General features: G+C 33.4%; 3 protein-coding genes across 5 annotated transcripts in view; 2 read left to right on the top strand and 1 right to left on the bottom strand.

Moving 5' to 3' along the window:
* Positions 1-18,712, bottom strand: part of LOC138139319 (alpha-tocopherol transfer protein-like) — a 45,125-nt gene that overhangs the window by 3,571 nt on the left and 22,842 nt on the right. For 2 of the 3 annotated variants that reach the window (XM_069059556.1, XM_069059557.1), the window contains exon 1: positions 1,835-1,935. The exons of the other annotated variant lie outside the window; for it this stretch is intronic. The gene's annotated coding sequence lies outside the window, so the exon portion shown is untranslated. Of the gene's footprint in view, positions 1-1,834; positions 1,936-18,712 lie in introns of those variants that run through there. 3 annotated transcript variants of the gene reach the window in all.
* Positions 6,415-15,028, top strand: LOC138138502 (uncharacterized). Its single transcript, XM_069058482.1, has 14 exons — positions 6,415-6,743; positions 6,792-6,951; positions 7,004-7,247; positions 7,298-7,408; positions 7,456-7,558; positions 7,611-7,756; positions 8,572-8,752; positions 11,761-12,033; positions 12,082-12,241; positions 12,292-12,535; positions 12,592-12,702; positions 12,747-12,849; positions 12,900-14,451; positions 14,512-15,028. Exons 1-13 carry the CDS (start codon positions 6,572-6,574, stop codon positions 13,046-13,048), a joined length of 2,157 nt encoding a protein of 718 aa, XP_068914583.1. The 5' UTR covers positions 6,415-6,571; the 3' UTR covers positions 13,049-14,451; positions 14,512-15,028.
* On the top strand, positions 16,609-18,288 carry LOC138139320 (retinol-binding protein pinta-like). The gene is made up of 6 exons (XM_069059558.1): positions 16,609-16,991; positions 17,040-17,199; positions 17,250-17,493; positions 17,547-17,657; positions 17,703-17,805; positions 17,855-18,288. Exons 1-6 carry the CDS (start codon positions 16,814-16,816, stop codon positions 18,001-18,003), a joined length of 945 nt encoding a protein of 314 aa, XP_068915659.1. The 5' UTR covers positions 16,609-16,813; the 3' UTR covers positions 18,004-18,288.

Genomic DNA, 18,712 nt, shown 5'->3' with positions numbered 1-18,712 from the left:
AAAAATCGATGATACCCTGTACTTTTTTTCAACGCTATTGCTTTCAGTTATCACCAAGGAAAATGTATTCTACTCTAAGTTTGATCCCCGAGTTCTGGGACACTCTGTAAGTATAATTAACCTTGATCATATTAAACCTTATCAGTTTATGAGTTCGATCAAAATTCAGCAAGTTTTCCTTTTGACATTATTTCCTTCCATTGCTCCTATATACACTGCGCCGCAAAATTAACGCATAATTTAGAAAATTAATCGTATTGCTTTTTAGAAAATTTTTCACTGCCATTTGGAAACCAAAAATGTTCATTCGCATTATCTTAAAGTTTAAATCCGATACTCATTAGAAAACCACTTTTTATAATGCATCATTTGAAATTTAAATTTAAATTTACAGGCTTTTTTTTAGTTTTTATTTGTTCCCTACTTGTAAACATCAGTTTATGAAGTCACTGTATTCACCTTGAAAATGTCTCTTAACTGGCTAGCATGTAAAATTCTACTAGCAAGCATGTAAAATGTTAGACCCGTGCTCATATGACTGATGTGCGTTTCCAAAGCAATACGTGTAAAGCTCATACGATTTTTTTTAAATACCGGAATTTTTAAGAGTTTTCGTGCCTCCGGCCGGAATTTGGTAAATTACAGATCTCGAAATCGTCCAGAAACACATGCATTGCCGGCCTAGTCCGGCTAAAAGTAGGGATTTCGAGTTGTCATCGGTTTCGGTTGGCAGTTGTTATCAGAATTCTATCAAACGTCAATGTTTGTTCTGTGGATGGCTCGTTAAAAATGTTTTTCTATTTATAACAACGTACAAACTACAAAGAAGCAATATTTAACTAAAATTAATTAATTAAAATTACGTTTCCAGCCACTTCTTGAATATGGGCTGGTGTATTTATTACAACAAATGTTTCAGGAAAATGTCAAAAACAAAACAAATTAATTAAATTTAATAAATGTCAGGAAACAAGAGCGATGTTGATTTTAAAATTTAAATGTTTAAATGTAAGTGTTGCCAACACAAAAAAAGTCCCTAATACCAATTATTAAAACAAGTGCTTTAACTTCCATTTAACAAAAATCCGCAGAAGTCGGCATGAAAAATTTTGTGTATCACACGCCCAGAAACTGTTTTGCGAGCATTCGTACTTACAATACTCGTCTATCGACTCGTATTGCAAACCGTACTCAGTTATTTGTGATACAAATAACTATTGTATAACTATTTACAAGTGAGGAACAAATAAAATATTAAACAATACACGCATGGTAACGGGTTTTACTGGCTTCAGAAGGTGACTGGCTCGCCTTGGGCTCTCCAGTCATATTCTTCTGTCGCCAATAAAAACCCTTTTTACCATGCTAGTAATGTTAAATACTATTACACAGTATGCGCTAATTTTGCGGCGCAGTGTATTTTATGATTCTTTTTTTGTTCGACACTGTCATAATTTGAGAATTTTCTCCTGTGTGAACGGATTTTCATAAATGTCACAACGTGAAGCTAATTTTAAAGATTTTAAGCGATTTAGAGCCTTTACGGGGCTCGTCGAACAAAAAAACGTTGTATTCAACTCGTTCGTGTGCAAAAAGCTGCCCCACTTATGCCAAAAAAGCCCAATTTACACACGAACTCGTTAAATAAACTACTATTTTGAACGTTAAGAATGGTTTCAGCGGCTGAATTTCACTCCTGAAACATCTTAAACACATCTGATAACCAATAAATTTGTTATCGAAACTTGTAGTTTTATTTTTTCATATTTTAATAACATATTTTTTGTTTGTGCCTTGTGGGTGTTTTCGGTGATCTTATCTATCACCTTATTACCTGAATATCACCGTATCACCAAGCTCTGATGGCAGCAAAAAACTTTATATACTACACACGTTGTTACGAATGTGAGACTAAATGTTGAAATTATTTTAATAATTTTTATCCACACCGAAATGAACTTATAGTCCAGTCAGGGGGGGATAAAAATGGTCGTTGACCTTGATGAAAAATACAAGTTTGAGAGCGTTGAGCGTCTTGATGAAAGGTGCAAAAAACGCCTTTTAAGGATAAAACTTGACCACTTTTTTGTATTTATACTTTTCTTGTAAGTTTAATACGGACTGAGATCGACGAAAAATGCAATGTAATGAAATTTTTACTTCAAGAAACGTCAAACTTTTTGGAAGACTTGAAAACGTATCATTGCACCTTTCATTGAAGATGGCGGCTCGCGTTCACCGCCCCCAAGTTCGAAAACTTGTATTTTTCATCAGGGTCACTACTCAGTTTTTGAGATAAAAGCAACCCTCTTATGATGAACATAGAATAAAATAAAAATATTGGATATGTTTTAAAACTTTAATTTTCCAACGGCAGCAGCGTTATAAATAATAATTTAAATAGAATTAATCGTTTAAAAAAAATTCAGAAAATAAATTAAGAAAAACGTTTTTTATACGATCGTCTAGGTACTGTGTTTTTGGTTAGCAGTAGTCCACCATCATATGGCGGTCCCACTAGCCTTGTTATTTCTAATTTCTTCCATATTTCTTCCATAAATTTAAATCTCCAATCAAGTCATTGAGCTCTCCTTGAGAAAAACCCTAAAGTTAGGATTGCACCCTCCAAATTCACTTTTGCTTCTGTTTTGACTCTCAAGGGTCTAACATTTCAACATCATCATAGGAAACGTTTGATAAGGCAGTAAATATCGGCACTGGCAAATCTTCACTGTGCAACATTGATGGTTTAGCCGATTGTATATTTGGAAAAAATATGCTTCGTAAGCTTGTTTTACAAAATCGGTAATATTTCTTCGTTGTAGTTGTTGACAGTATTTATCACATACATATATAGCAAAAATTGTTGGGATCGTTAACACAAAACTTACGGGAAGAACTCATTTTTTTTTCTGACATAAAAACACCCAACAAATGAATAAGCCAACTGATATTTTAGCAATCAAAATAATGAGCAAGACAGGGCAGATTATTAAATTTTTTTATCATTTTGGATAGTAGGGTTTATTGTGAGAAGTAGAGTCAATTTAAACAAAAAAACTACATCCCGAGTAATTGTTACTTGAGTTACATCCAAATTCACTACAAAAGTTAATGCCGCAGAAAAACATTTTTTTTTGTTCCCTAGTGTAGTAAATAATAAACATAATAAACACTGCTTATCGAAAGGTATCCACGATCTATGTAGGAAAATTTTTTATTCATTGATTCAGTTGCTCGTCTAAACATTAAAAATATTACTGAAAAATAATAATAAGTTAATAAACACACATACCTACCTATACCGTGAGGATTTTATTTCGCTGAACATGCGTTTCCATGTTTATCAGAGGTTGCTTAGATATGTTGTAATTGCTTGTAATGGATTGACACGTTTTTTTTTTTATTGAACTTGAAAACTTGGGATTTGATATCCGAATAAGGGAAGAAGAACGAAAAATTAAAACACCTTGGTGTTGCTGCACGTGTATCAGAACAAAATTAAACTTATGCCTTCATTTGCTGTTATGAAGGGACATACAGTGTGGAATAAAATGATTTACATCTAGTTACCTTTGGAATTTTTGCACATGTAAATTTTCCTGTACCGCTCTACTTTTTTTTTGAAGTGCCGAACTATTAGTTCTGTCAATAAATGTCATCAATCGAATTGACAATTGTTACAATTTACTAAATTGAATTAACAAACGTTGGTGGCCATTTTCAACACTAGCTGTGACTTGCTTTTGTTAGCTCCTTTTTAATTTCAATCTCTACTTTGCATTCATATCATCCCTTCGCAATAAATCACATTTGGAATTTTGGAATATTTTGAGGTTAGGCTTTCTTTTTTTTTTGTAGAGCGGCATTTCGTATTTTTACAAGGGTAATGCAAAGGTAACTAGATGTAAATCATTTTATTCCACACTGTATTTCAAATTGCATGTAGGTACAGTCGATGGACAAATAAAATTGGGACAAAAATGACAATCACATAAGTCAAAATTTACAAATTTGCATCGTTTAATTACGGCTTTATCACAAATAGGTTAACTATGGTATGACATATTATGTAGACACTGACAAATATACAGGGTGGTCCCGATATAAGCTGCCAAAAAAATTCTGGGTCATTAGAAGGATCTAACAACTCCAAAAAACCCCTTTTCATTAGGTCCAAAACGATGGGGACAAATTAACCCCTATCCACAGTCCACACCCATTCGACGCTGCTGACGACAAAAATACGTACCTACTCAGGAATTAATTGTTGGTGTTTGTAAGGATGACAGTATCTAAGCAACATAGGTACCTGAATCGTTTATGACAAATCTCAAATCTGACAAACTAAATCAAATTAATGACATTTATTAAAAACGCTGTACACTGTGTGCGTTAATTCACCAGCTTATTTAGGTGCAAAAGCTGATTTTGTAGACTGAGATGAATGAGTAATAAATAAAGTGGTGTTCTTCAATGTGTAAATAAATGTAGAGGTAGTGCAGTGACGTGGAAAATAGAATAGACGGAGCATCACCATGTAAAGCGTTGATTCCTATATGCAACATTATAAGTAAGGGCAAGTTATGCAGCAATAATAGCAAATCTGTTCTGTATTTGCCTAACATTTATGTGGCAGTTGCACGGGTTGCAGAGGTATCGTATCTTTTGGTTTTATATTAACAAAAAGGACCTATTTGTTTGCTTTCATATAGTTATAAAACTCATACTTTTTGAAGATGTCTAGCACGTGTTACGTTAAAAATTGCAAAAAAGAACAATAACCCTTCTATAAATACCTAATGTCATTACAAGGCTCTGTAATGTTGTTTTTGCTACTTTACCCTCTAACTTATTTTCTCCTATAGATAGCCATATTTTATATTAATCAAACAAATAATTGTTAGTTATACCAAAATTAGACTTCATTACTTTAACAAACAACTCAACACCAAAACGAAACGTCAAGGTAATTTTAAAGATTTTAAGCGATTTGGAGCCTTTAAGGGGCTCGTCGAACAAAAAACGTTGTATTCAACTCGTTCGTGTGTAAATTGGGCCTTTTTTGGCACTCGTGGGTCTTTAAAACGCGAGTGAACGAGTGTTTTAAACTGGCCCACTCATGCCAAAAAAGTCCCAATTTACACACAAATTCGTTAAATAAACTACTATTTAACAAAGGTTGTACTTTTTAAACATCCATAAATTGATTTGGCTTTTGTCCGTTTTTATATAATGTATCTTTTTATTGTATTTTGTTATCCCCATCATTATAAAACTTTCGCAACAGCAACCAGCAATACAATCGGTGGCCATCTTGGTAAGGGCAAAAATGTACAGGTGGGAATCAAAGCGGTGTATCTTACACTCCGTCTATTCTATCTCCCACGTCACTGAGGTAGTGTGTGCAAAATTGTGGAAGAACTGTGTAATAAGAGTATCGTCTTAATTGTGGTTAAATAGCCAAAATAATGTATTGAATAAATTTATTTACACTTTACATATTCGTACTTTCAACTCTAACTGAGAATATCTACTAACTAATGAAAGGTAAACTAGACTAGAAAAATGATTTTATAATAAATGTTCTGTGTGCCTTCCGTTGGCATTTAAGCACATTTGAGTACGCCGGTACCAATTTTCATAAACAGAATTCAGCATTTCTGGGTTTTTACGAATGTGGTTCGCGGCGTCTGTTACGCGTTTCTGGAGTTGGCCTTTTGGATTTATTTCAACTTCGTATACCAAATCTTTCGTGTGGCCCCAAAAATTAAAATCCAGAGGAGTTAAATGGAGGATCGGGGACGCCATCGTATTGGAATCAGTCAGAACCAACCTCACATAAATGCAGATGTAGCTCCACAAAAGTACAACGGGACGGAAGGACTCCTTCAAGAAAACGTTCGCCGTATGGTCGCCTTGCCGGTCTTGAATTACCACGTATTTCGCCATAGAGTAAATGCAAATCGGCGTATTCTTGTTTTGTGAATTTCATAACTTTTTGAAGGATTCGCAAATTTACAATTAAACTTGACAAATGTCGTAGGTGTTACAGGTACCGTTGCTAAAGAAATTGCAGCCAAGTAACCAGAATTACCTTTTTAAAACCGATTAACTCATTAGCGTACAGCAAATTTTGACCAAATTTTCAATTATTTTTATCTCGAAAACGAAAGACTTTTATTAGAAACATTTTTTGTGTATGAGTTCTACTCATCGTCACCTATTACTGGATTTCTTCTGGCAGGTTATATCGGGACCACCCTGTATTGATCATTCAATAGTCGGATTTGCATAGATTAAATTTTATGTGTCCCAGTTTTATTTGTCCATCGACCGTACATACTCATAAATTTGTTTAAATAATTTAATTGTTCAAGTTTAATCTTAGGCTGTTTGATTTTACAACGAATTCAAAGGTGAAGTAATAAAATTCAAGTCACTTTTACTTCCAAGTTATAAAAGTCATTCGAATGAATTTGATAAGTTTATAAACTTCCAAGAGTGCATTTGCAGTGTTCTCCCATCATTGGGTATTGAGTGAATATTTGCGCTTGGGAGTGTCCTCGGTATGGCTTCATCTACTCTTGCAAAAGCACAGAACTCAAACATCTACATCGTGGATGAAGAGAAGGTAACAGAATTTTACCACTCATTTGGTACTACCGCTCAAAGCGTGGACAAAGATGTTGCGATAATCAAAGAATGGCTAAAAACCCAACTCCATCTGCCTGAACTGATGGGTAAGTTGATATTTCTCTGGTTCGCATTGCTTCTTTAGATTATTTTAGAAGACGTCAAAATTAAGAACTTTTTAAATTTGAGCAAGTTTAGTATCGAGAAAACGAAAGAAAAAATTGACATGTACTACACCATCAGAAGTGTGATTCCTGATTTGTTTGATATTAACAATCCTAAACTACCACACATGCGGCGTTTTCTGGATACGATGTAAGAATAAGAAAGTACATTCAAACACTTCTAATTCGTTTTTTCCGTTAAGGTACTGTTGTACTCACCCGAAAGCCGTGAATGGAATTCACAGAGTTAGTTTACTGAAAGTTAAAGCACCAAATACTTTCAATTATCGCGATTTGGTGATGCAGTATTTTAATATTTTCGAATTGAGGTTGTATGAAGATTTCATGACTGACGATATTTTCATTTTCGATATGGACAACATGACGTTTAACGACGTGAATAAGATGACACCTAGTCTAGTGACTAAAGCTCTGACCATCTATAAGGTAAAACTTTCCCTCAATGTAACCACAACATTACTAATTTTGACCAACAGAAAGTGTACTCACTTCGAATAAAAAGTATCTTATTCATCAACAGTCCCTCGTACGTTTCCTTACTAGTGTCCATTATGAAAACAGTGGTAAAACCGAAAATTTTTGATAGAGTAAGTAAAGGCTAAACCGTACAAATGTCGATGTAAAAAAGAGTTAGATTCAAGTTCATCAGGATGATGAAGCCTTGAAGGAAGTTTTTACCACTGACACGTTGCCCAAAGATTATGGAGGAGATGGTCCTTCTTTAGAAGACATGAATGGTATCTGACGAGTTTGGACGCTTCATAAATTCTAATGTCACTATTTTTTAAGAAATGATAAGGCAGAAACTTGTCGAGTATCAAGAGCGTTTTGACCTTCTCGACAATCTAAGGGTGAATGAGAATTTGAGACCAGAGAAACTCAACAACGATGAGGTGTTAGGATTCCACGGGAATTTCAAAAAGTTGGATGTGGATTAAAGTCTTCTAAAATATTTTGAGCGGGTTCAAAAATTAAATAAATTTAGAACAACATATTAACATTTAGGTAGGATTTAGCTTGCGGGTATAGATAATACTTATATTCTTATGCTGTTGGGTGTAGAAATAAAGAAGTGAAGCGTGTGTCCAAATTTGTTATTGGTAGTACTACTAAATAAGTTCTAAGAGGTAGATTCACAACACTCAGATAATTTGCAAATCGTTAACGAAACGGCAAATACAATGCTTCAACAATATCAGTCATCATGGTTTTGAATTTGCAATGTCTTATCGAGCCTTACCAGGTTTCGTGAATGACCCCCCAGTCGTCTTTAAATCTATATTTAGGTATTTTATCTGTTCAAAGTTTATTGGAATTACTTGTACTAAGTCAAATTTAAATAAGTTGATGACGACTACGTTCTTAGTACTGTTCTTGAAATGTGAAAAAGGAATTGTTCCACAAAAAATAAACTAAACATTTACAAAGAAGATGAAAGTAAAGTGAGTGTTTTGTTATTTGTTGAGAACATCTACCTAAATCAAGGGTTAGTTTAGTAGACACGACTGTTTGATACTCGTATAGTTTAGGATCAAAAATACACAGCGAAAAATCGACGACATGATCACATTCATTTTTGACATGGATATGCATTCTTACATTAAACTGTGCCCCATGAATGTTCGAGGTTAACCGAAGTATGTTTACCTTACTTGCTGTTATTACAAGCCTAATTACAAACAAATTATGTAAATCAAGTTTTGATCGCAAGCAACTTTTATAAGGACAACTTCCAAGAGCGCGTTTGTAGTGTGCGCTCTCAAAAATGTCCACTGTAATGGGTTCTACAAAAACACAAACTCCAAACATCTATATCGTGGACGAAGACAGGGTGAGGGAATCGTTCGAGACAACCGTCCAAAGGGTAGATAAAGATGTCGAGATTATCAGAGAATGGTTGAAAACTCAGCCGCATCTGCCCGAAATCATGGGTAAGTCGATATTCCTTTAGTTCATGTCGAAACTTGAGATTCTTTTAGACCGTCCAAATTAAGAATTTTCTAAATCTGAGTAAGTTTAGTATCGAGAAAACGAAAAAAAAAATTGACATGTACTACACCATCAGAAGTGTGATTCCTGATTTATTTGAAAAGAGCAATCCCAAACTGAGACACATGCAGCGTCTCTTGGATATGACGTAAGTGAAGAAAGTACAATAACCAACATTTCTTTTCTTTTTTGTCAAGGTACTGCTGTACTCATCCAGAAGCAGTGAACGGAATGCACAGAGTTTATTTTCTAAAAGCCAAAGCGCCTAATACTTTCAATGCTCGAGATTTTTTAATGCACTTTTTTAATATCTTTGAGTTGAGGTTGTATGAAGATTTCATCACTGACGATATTTTCATTTTCGATATGGACAACTTGACGTTTAACGATATGAACAAGTTGACACCTAGTCTAGTGGCTAAATCTGTGGCTGTCTATAGGGTAAAATTTCCTTAAATCTAATTAAACTCGACTCATGTTATTTTAACCATCAGAAAGTCTACTCCCTTCGACTTAAAAATATCTACTACCTTAACAGTCCCTCTTACGTTTCGATTCTATTGTCGATTGTCAAAGCTGTAGTCAAAGACAGAATTTTTCATAGAGTAAGTAAATTAAACGGTACAAATGTCGATACAACAAAAAAATAGATTCAAGTTCATCAAGATGCCGAAGTAATGAAGCAAATCTTCAGCAAGGATACGTTGCCAAAGGATTATGGAGGAGAGGGTCCGTCTTTAGAAGACTTGAATGGTAACTTAGTAGGTTTGAAAAGTAAATGCATTTTAACTTTATTGTTTTAGAAATGACAAGACGGAAACTTGCTCAGTATCAGGAGCGTTTCGATCGTTTGGACACTCTAAGAGTAAACGAAAATTTGAGACCGGAGGAATTCAACAATGATGATGAGATATTGGGATTTTATGGCAACTTCAAAAAATTGGATGTAGATTAAAGTTTTCAGTCTATTTGGTTTGTAGTTCGTCAAAACATTAAAAAATCTCAAGTACATACATATGTACGTACTCGTATATTGGCATTAGTGTTTTACTGACATTCTTGTATTAATGTTTTCTTTTTATTGGACAGGTGTAGAAATAAAGAAATGAAACGCGTTTCAATTATTACAGTTTGGTTAGTATTATGTACTTATGCTTGTTTTTGTTAAGTGGTCGAGCTTAAATGAATAAATCGTGTTACACTTAGTTTATATTTATTTTTAACCTCTGCAACTCCAAACAAATTTGGTTTCAAAAGTTTATTTGTCTCCACAAATTTCATTAATAGTAGATTGTTTGTTTTTTTTTCACAAACAACGGTTAACATGACGACGTCCTCCGCACACTTATTAATCATTCGGTTTTTTCGATGGCGTTGAAAAAAATGTATTTCAAAAAGATAACTGTGAACGAATTGTAGAGATATTACAAAAACTATTGTAAAATACACGTCCCAGAGCTAGAGATATTGTGAGACGAGCTCGCAGAGCGAGTCGAATAACACTGGCGAGGCAGTAAAGGCTATCCTAACGGACTTCTACTGTAATAGTATTTACAGTATAAGTCCGTTAGGATAGCCTTTACTGCCGAGCCAGAGATTTTGTGAGACGAGCTCGCAGAGCGAGTCGAATAATACTGGCGACGCTGTAAAGGCCCTAACGGACGTGTATTGTACAATAGTTTTTGTAATATCTCTACGATTCGTTCACAATTATCTTTTTGAAATACATTTTTTTCAACGTCATCGAAAAAACCGAATGATTAATAAGTGTGCGGAGGACGTCGTCATGTCAACCGTTGTTTGTGAAAAAAAATTGTTTCAATGTTGTTTGTCAGATTTGTTGAACGCTTAATTTTTCGTTGAAAATAAATGAATGAAATGAAGTGAGTTCATCGTTATTGGCTGCAAAATCGCGCTTGTGTTAGTGTTAAAATTGTGAAGCATCATCTTCGATCTCGTCTACATCTGCTAGTGGCATACGGATTTCGATTAATTCAAGGTGTGTCTCATAACATTAAACATTAATTATTGTACCAATTGTAAAAAAGTTGAAAAATAAAGTTTAGATCTACGTTGCTATAGTTATTTAGTCATTCATAACGGCCGCTCCCGCTCATAACGGACACCCTTAACAGACTCCGGCCGTTATGAGGTTGTTTACATGGTGACAAACAGTCCGGAAAGCCACCTTTAACAACTAGATATTACAAAAAATACAATTTCGAAAGGTAGGCAACCAATAAAAGACTGTGTATAGCAACTACACACAGCATATCTGTACGATTAAGCTACGAGAGACGTTTAGATAAAACAGAATATGAGGTAGCGCTCTTGATTTGTTTTCTTGTTGATTACTCGGTATAAATGTCAGAAAGGTGTTCCCCAGAGATCGCATCTTGGACCAGTCCTGTTTTTCCTATATATCAACGATATTATAAAATGTAGTTAATCATAGCTTACTTTTATTATTCGCCGATGATTTAAAAAAAATCAGAAAAATTGTGGATAGCTCCGATTGTTTCTTACTTCAAACTGACTTGGATATTGTAGAATTGTGGTGCAACAGTAATGGGCTAGAACTTAACATTAATAAGTGTAAATTATTGCGTTTCAGTCGTAGTGGAACCATATCAGGTCGTAAGTTGGAAAATGTATCGGATTTTTGTGATTTAGGCGGTCACTCTTGATTCACAACTATCTTTTTCACTGCACATTAACAATATTGGCTATAAAGCAAACAAAATGTTAGGGTTTGTTTCAAGAATATGACTTGATTTTATAATTTTATACTGAAGCTTTATACGATCAATTCTGGAGTATTGTACAATAATTTGGTCTCTTTGTTTGCCAGAATTGAAAAAGTTCAGAAAAAGTTGGTAAAATTTATTAGTTTCAATTCAGTATTTCTTATAACAGAGTCAACAAAGTCACGAAATTCGCTAAAATAAATTTCATGACGTCAATGCCCAAAACCGGATTAGCAGTGTGCAACGGGGCCAATCGTTGAATCTCAAGTCAGTGCATGTGCATTCACAACTGCGTTACGAAATGGACCGGTCTACAGAGCTTGTCCAAAAACAAAATCTAAACATTTACGTTGTCGACGAAGACAAGGTGAGAAAATTTTACGACTCGTTCGAGACAACCGCCCAAAGAGTAGATAAAGATATCGAGATTATCAGAGAATGGTTGAAAGTTCAACCACATCTGCCTGAAGTCATGGGTAAGTCGATATTCCTGTAGTACAAGTCGCATCTTCAGTTTCTTTTAGACGACGTAAAAATTAAGAATTTTCTAAATCTGAGTAAGTTTAGTATCGAGAAAACGAAAAAAAAAATTGACATGTACTACACCATCAGAAGTGTGATTCCTGATTTATTTGAAAAGAGCAATCCCAAACTGAGACACATGCAGCGTCTCTTGGATATGACGTAAGTGAAGAAATAACAATAACAAAACGTTCTTTTTCTTTTTTGTCAAGGTACTGCTGTACTCCTCTGGAAGCAGTGAACGGAATTCACAGAGTTCATATTCTAAAAGCCAAAGCACCAAATACTTTCAATCCTCGCGATCTTGTAATGTACTTTTTTAATATTTTTGAGGTGAGGTTGTATGAAGATTTCATGACTGACGATATTTTCATTTTTGATATGGACAACTTGACGTTTAACGACATGAACAAGTTCACACCTAGTCTAGTGGCTAAATCTATGGCTGTCTATAAAGTAAAATTCGCTTAAACCTAATTAAACTCGACTCATGTTGTTATTTTAATTCTCAGAAAGTCTACTCCCTTCGACTTAAAAATATCTACTACCTTAACAGTCCCTCTTACGTTTCGATTCTACTGTCGATTTTAAAAGCTGTAGTCAAAGAGAAAATTTTTCATAGAGTAAGTAAATTAAACGGTACAAATGTCGATACAACAAAAAATAGATTCAAGTTCACCAAGATGCCGAAGTAATGAAGCAAATCTTCAGCAAGGATACGTTGCCAAAGGATTATGGAGGAGAGGGTCCGTCTTTAGAAGACTTGAATGGTAACTTAGTAGGTTTGAAAAGTAAATCCATTTTAACTTTATTGTTTTAGAAATGACAAAACGGAAAGTTGTTCAGTATCAGGAGCGTTTCGATCGTTTGGACACTCTAAGAGTAAACGAAAATTTGAGACCGGAAGAATTCAACAATGATGAGATATTGGGATTTTATGGCAACTTCAAAAAATTGGATGTAGATTAAGGTCTTCAGTATATTTGCTTTGTAATTCTTCAAAACATTACACAATCTCAACTACATACATATATTGACATTAGCGTTTGTCATACGGATATTCCTTCATTCATGTTTTCTTTTTATTGGACAGGTGTAGAAACAAAGAAATGAAACGCAAGTTCGATTCCTTGGTAGTAGGAGTAATCCATCAAAGATGTCGGCCTTAAACTACATTAACACGTTTCAATTACATATTATCATTTGATTAGTATTAGTACTTAAGCTTGTTTTCGTTAAGTGGTCGAGCTTAAGTGAATAAATCTTATTATACTTAGTTTATATTTATTTTTTAAACTCTGCAACTCCAAACAAATTTGGTTTCAAATGTTTATTTGTCTAAATAATTTAACTCAAAATAAAATAAAGATCTACGATGTAGATGACGATAAAGTGAAAGTTTTGTCGTTCAGTGACAACATTTGCCTAAAATGATGAGTATGTGGATATTTCTGTAGCTCTGATTGAATATAATTGTTTAAGATCATTAAGAATGTGTAGATTTGATGCGGTTTATAAATTATAAAAAAAAAGGAAATATCTCTATACATGTATAGCGTATGTTTTAAAAATTTATGAATAAGAGGGGCTGTGAAAAACAAAGGCATCGTAAACGTGTGGCCAAGTTTTACATTATGACACATAACCACAGACTAACATTCTTATAACTTAGTTTTTAATTTATAATTTACAGTGCTATTGGACCGTATCTATGGGGCGGTGGCTCATTCGCATAGGAACCGTTCTCAAACCAAAAGCATTTTTTATCTTCTTTCATCTTTCAGGACAACTATTGTAATAATAACATTTACGGCTGCCTTTATTTAAGTTAAGTCATACGTTTCCAAATCTTTATTTCTCTCTGCCATTCTTGATCATATATTTTTTTTTAAACTTGTGGCATATAACAAGACCATCTCTTGGTTTCTATATTAAAGATTATAATGAAGGATCCAGAAAAACATTACATTCTAGACAAAATAAGTGTCTTTTCAAACCCAAACGTCTCCGCAAATAATTCAAGTTCATCGAGATGTTCAAGAAATTGTCTTCAGAAGATTCCCGTGTGCGAAAAGTTAAAAGACTGTCATGTGATATCACTTTAAGATATTGAAAGACAAAATATATAACAACACAAATTTGATGTAAATTGAAGTCGCGTTATTGTGTTTTTCTAAAAATGTAAATTTGACAGAAAATACAGGTAAACAACTGAAGAAATAAATGTATTTATTTGAAACCTTCCATTAATATTTAGTGCACATCAGAAATGACAACATAATGTTATTGAAAACAAATACTTTTCCTATCGACCGCTACAGCCAAAGGACCCAGTCACAAATAAAACAGTCCAGCAAAATCAGGTTATTCTGGTGAATAATTTTAATTTAGTAGGTTTTAAAGGTAGATACATTTCAACGATACTGTTTTAGAATTGACAAGACGGAATCTTGCTCAGTATGCGTTTCGATTGTTTGGACACTCTAAGAGTAAACGAGAATTTGAGACCGGAAGAATTCAACAATGATGAGATATTGGGATTTTATGGCAACTTCAAAACATTGGATGTAGATTAAAATTTTAAGGCTATTTGGTTTGTAGTTCTTCAAAACATTAAAAAATCTCAAATACATAATTATGTATATTGGCGTAAGTGTTTTACTTACATTCTTGTATTGACGTTTTCTTTTTATTGGACAGGTGCATAAATAAAGAAATGAAACGCATGTCTATTTCTTGGTGGTAGGAGTAATCCATCAAAGATGTCCCTTGTATTATTACAATTTGGTTAGTAATTGTGCTTGTTTATGTTAAAAGCTTGAGCTTAATAGCTATTTATTATACAAGCGTCTTATAAGGCAAATAACTCACGAAAGAAATGTCACAACTTGTCAAAACAAAATGTTAAGCCAATTTTAAAGATTTTAAGCGTTTTGGAGCCTTTAAGGGGCTCGTCGAACAAAAAAACGTCGTATTCAACTCGTTCGTGTGTAAATTGGGCTCTCGTTTCACTCGCGTTTTAAACTGGCCCATTCATGTCATAAAGAGTCCAATTTACACACGAACTCGTTAAATAATATACTTCCGCTATTAAAATCTCTGTATTGATATAAGTACTGCATTCTTAAATTAACATTTTCTGTTAAAATTTAGAGTTGGAATTAATTTTTTTGCTACAAATTTTATTACAGTTGGCTTCGTTTTTTCACAAACAACTTATTACTGTTAGAAATAATTTCAAAATGTTGTTTTTGTAATAAAGAATTTATTTAATCCAGTGTTGTATGGTTTACGCCTCATAATTACAAAATTTAATAAAAAATTTCCCAAAATGTGTGTATCTCGCATGGGTGTGTAGAAGCTTATAACAAAGTTTCTAAAAACTGGATCAGTGACAGTAATTTACAAAAAAATTATTTTGAAGACCTGCCTAATAGTGCTGAGGAGCTAAGACAACGCATAAAAAATGCTGTAGCATTATTAACAATTGAAGAAATTCGAGGTAGTTTTAAAGAACTTCAATATAATAGAATAGTTTTATATTCAATTATAGTTTGATTTAAAAAAAAACAAACATTTTTTTCTGCATTGTTTTTATTTTAATATGCATTAATTCATCTTCTGTGTTGAAGAAGACTTTTTAATAACATAAATGGGGGTGCCAAATGAAGCAAAACATTTTATTCCTCTGAAATTTTTTCATAAAATAAAAAAAAACTTGTTTCCTCTTGTGAACTCAATCCGGGAATGATTTTATTGTGAGCAGTCTAGGAAAACAATAAATTCTTAAAAAAATAATAAATAATTCAAGTTCATCGAGATGTTGAAGATATTGTCTTCAGAAGATTCCCGTGTGTGAAAAATTAACAGACTGTCACGTGACATTACATTAAAAAATTTTAAGGCAAAATAAGTTGTCGAGGAGAGTGAGTATTTCGACCGGCTGGATAATCTAATAATAAGAGTAAAAGAAAATATGAGAGTAATAAATAAAACACAACACAAATTGAAGTCGTATTGTGTTTCTCTAAAATGGTAAAGTAGGCAGAAATTAGAGGAGAACATCTGAATAAATAATTACAGGGTATTACCAGCAGTTGCACAAAATACAGTGAGAATTAAAAGTTACAGCTTGTTAAATTTAGAAAATTTTAACCAAAAATGTTCTTGAAAAAAAATTTTTTTTGTTCCAATTATATTACACAGAGTATTTATTCAATTGATACATAACATTCGCTAATTAAATTATTTTTCTTTTAGTCCATTTGCTTTTTTAAAAACCGAAATTTAAAATTTTTGTACACAATTTTTGAATAAATAAATAAATCAAAATTTGGAAAAATAAGAAAAAACAAAAAAGCATCAGGAGAACATTTGTATTATTTTATTCACGTTCCTCTTACTCTACTTTATACGATTACAAGTAGTTGGTGCGGTCGTTTTGATTTTGATACACCCTGTATATTTACTTAAAAGCTTTCCATTGATATTTAAGTTAAGTGTGCAACAAAAAATGATAACATTATGTTATTGACAACGAATACTTTTGCTAGCGACCGCTGCAAGAAAAGAAGCCAGTCATAAATAAAGCAGTCCTCATTTCCAGTCCAACAAAATCAGGTTATTCGAAAATTAACTTTCATGACGTCAGTGCCCAAAACTGGATTTGCAATGTGCACAACGGTTCCAATTGTTAGATCTTAAGTACATGTGCACTCACTACTGCGCTACAAAATGAACCCGTCGGTAGATTTTATCCAAAATAAAAATCTACTAAACATTTACATTGTGGACGAAGACAAGGTGAGAAAATTTTACGAATCGTTCGAGACAACCGTACAAAGGGTAGATAAAGATGTCGAGATTATCAGAGAATGGTTGAAAATTCGACCACATCTGCCTGAACTCATGGGTAAGTCGATATACTTGTAGTTGGAGTCACATCTTAAGATTCTTTTAGACGACGTCAAAATTAAGAATTTTTTAAATCTGAGTAAGTTTAGTATTGAGAAAACGAAAAAAAAAATTGACATGTACTACACCATCAGAAGTGTGATTCCTGATTTATTTGAAAAGAGCAATCCGAAACTGACACACATGCAACGTCTCCTGGATATGACGTAAGTGAAGAAATAACAATAACAAAACATTCTTTTTCTTTTTTGTCAAGGTACTGCTGTACTCCTCTGCAAGCAATGAACGGAATTCACAGAGTTTATATTCTAAAAGTCAAAGCGCCAAATACTTTCAATGCTCGCGATCTTTTAATGCACTTCTTTAATATCTTTGAGTTGAGGTTGTATGAAGATTTCATCACTGACGATATTTTCATTTTCGATATGGACAACTTTACCTTTAACGACATGAACAAGTTGACACCTAGTCTAATGGCTAAAGCTATAGCTGTCTATAAGGTAAAATTTCCATAAATTTAATTACACTTGACTCATGTTATTTTAACCATCAGAAAGTCTACTCTCTTCGACTTAAAAATATCTACTACCTCAACAGTCCCTCTTACGTTTCGATTCTATTGTCGATTATGAAAAGTGTAGTAAAAGAGAAAATTTTTGATAGAGTAAGTAGATTTAACAGTTCAAATGTCGATACAAAAAAAAATTAGATTCAAGTTCATCAAGATGCCGAAGTAATAAAGCAAATCTTGACCAAGGATACTTTGCCAAAGGATTATGGAGGAGAGGGTGCGTCTTTAGAAGACTTGAATGGTAACTTAGTAGAACTGAAAAGTGATAAAGTTTAATGATATTGTTTTAGAATTGACAAGACGGAAACTTGCTCAATATCAGGAGCGTTTCGATCGTCTGGACGCTCTAAGAGTAAACGAGAATTTGAGACCGGAAGAATTCGACAATGATGAGATATTAGGATTTTACGGCAACTTCAAAAAATTGGATGTAGATTAAGGTCTTCACTCTATTTGCTATTAAAAATCTCAACTACACATATTGGCATTAGTGTTTGTCATACTGACATTCTTGTATTCATGTTTTCTTTTTATTGGACAGGTGTAGAAATAAAGAAATGAAACGTATAAGTATCATTTTACGGCAACTTCAAAAAGTTGGATGTAGATTAAGGTGTACTGGTTGTTTGTCTATAGATTATAAATTTGGGTAAAATAAACTGTAATAATCATCACCTTTTTGTAACGGGAGAATGTTTAAATAAAAAGTATTATCGTCAGAAAAGTTTATTTTTGAGTTTGTTCTTCTAAACACAAAGTTCTTTTCGTCATCGCATAAACACCAAACCGTTGCAATGATTTTAAAGTCAACTAGAAAGAAGAGGCTTCCAAGAAAGACATGTTGGAGTTTCATGACATGTCAAAAACATAAAGGTGGAAATGAGGTTATGTAAAAACTCTAGTTTTCAAATTTGAGACCGGACATGGTGAATAATCACTTTAAGCTTCTAGAAAAAGAAAAAGAAAGTTTAAAGTCTATGAATAGGGATAATTGGTAGGAATTTGTTCACCTCATTAGGAACCATTGTTAAATCAACTTCACAATAAAGTCCTAGGTCCAAGCACACTGCTTTGTAAATGTTTCTATGGAAATGATCGAGAGGAGTAATGTCATAGGTAAATATTAAAGTTTGTGACTGATGGGCACC

Source organism: Tenebrio molitor, chromosome 9 (genome assembly GCF_963966145.1).
Source record: "Tenebrio molitor chromosome 9, icTenMoli1.1, whole genome shotgun sequence".
Taxonomy (NCBI): domain Eukaryota; kingdom Metazoa; phylum Arthropoda; class Insecta; order Coleoptera; family Tenebrionidae; genus Tenebrio; species Tenebrio molitor.
Note: the sequence above shows the minus strand (reverse complement) of the source record. Positions and strands in the feature narration are given on the sequence as shown.

Excerpts from the sequence above, each read along its gene's own strand:
- LOC138138502 (XM_069058482.1), top strand. The coding sequence starts at position 6,572 with ATGGCTTCATCTACTCTTGCAAAAGCACAGAACTCAAACATCTACATC. Across the intron at positions 7,559-7,610 it reads TTCTTTAGAAGACATGAATG|AAATGATAAGGCAGAAACTT; the intron begins GTATCTGACGAG and ends CTATTTTTTAAG. Across the intron at positions 12,536-12,591 it reads AATCTATGGCTGTCTATAAA|AAAGTCTACTCCCTTCGACT; the intron begins GTAAAATTCGCT and ends TTTAATTCTCAG.
- LOC138139320 (XM_069059558.1), top strand. The coding sequence starts at position 16,814 with ATGAACCCGTCGGTAGATTTTATCCAAAATAAAAATCTACTAAACATT. Across the intron at positions 17,494-17,546 it reads AAGCTATAGCTGTCTATAAG|AAAGTCTACTCTCTTCGACT; the intron begins GTAAAATTTCCA and ends TTTAACCATCAG. Across the intron at positions 17,806-17,854 it reads GTCTTTAGAAGACTTGAATG|AATTGACAAGACGGAAACTT; the intron begins GTAACTTAGTAG and ends ATATTGTTTTAG.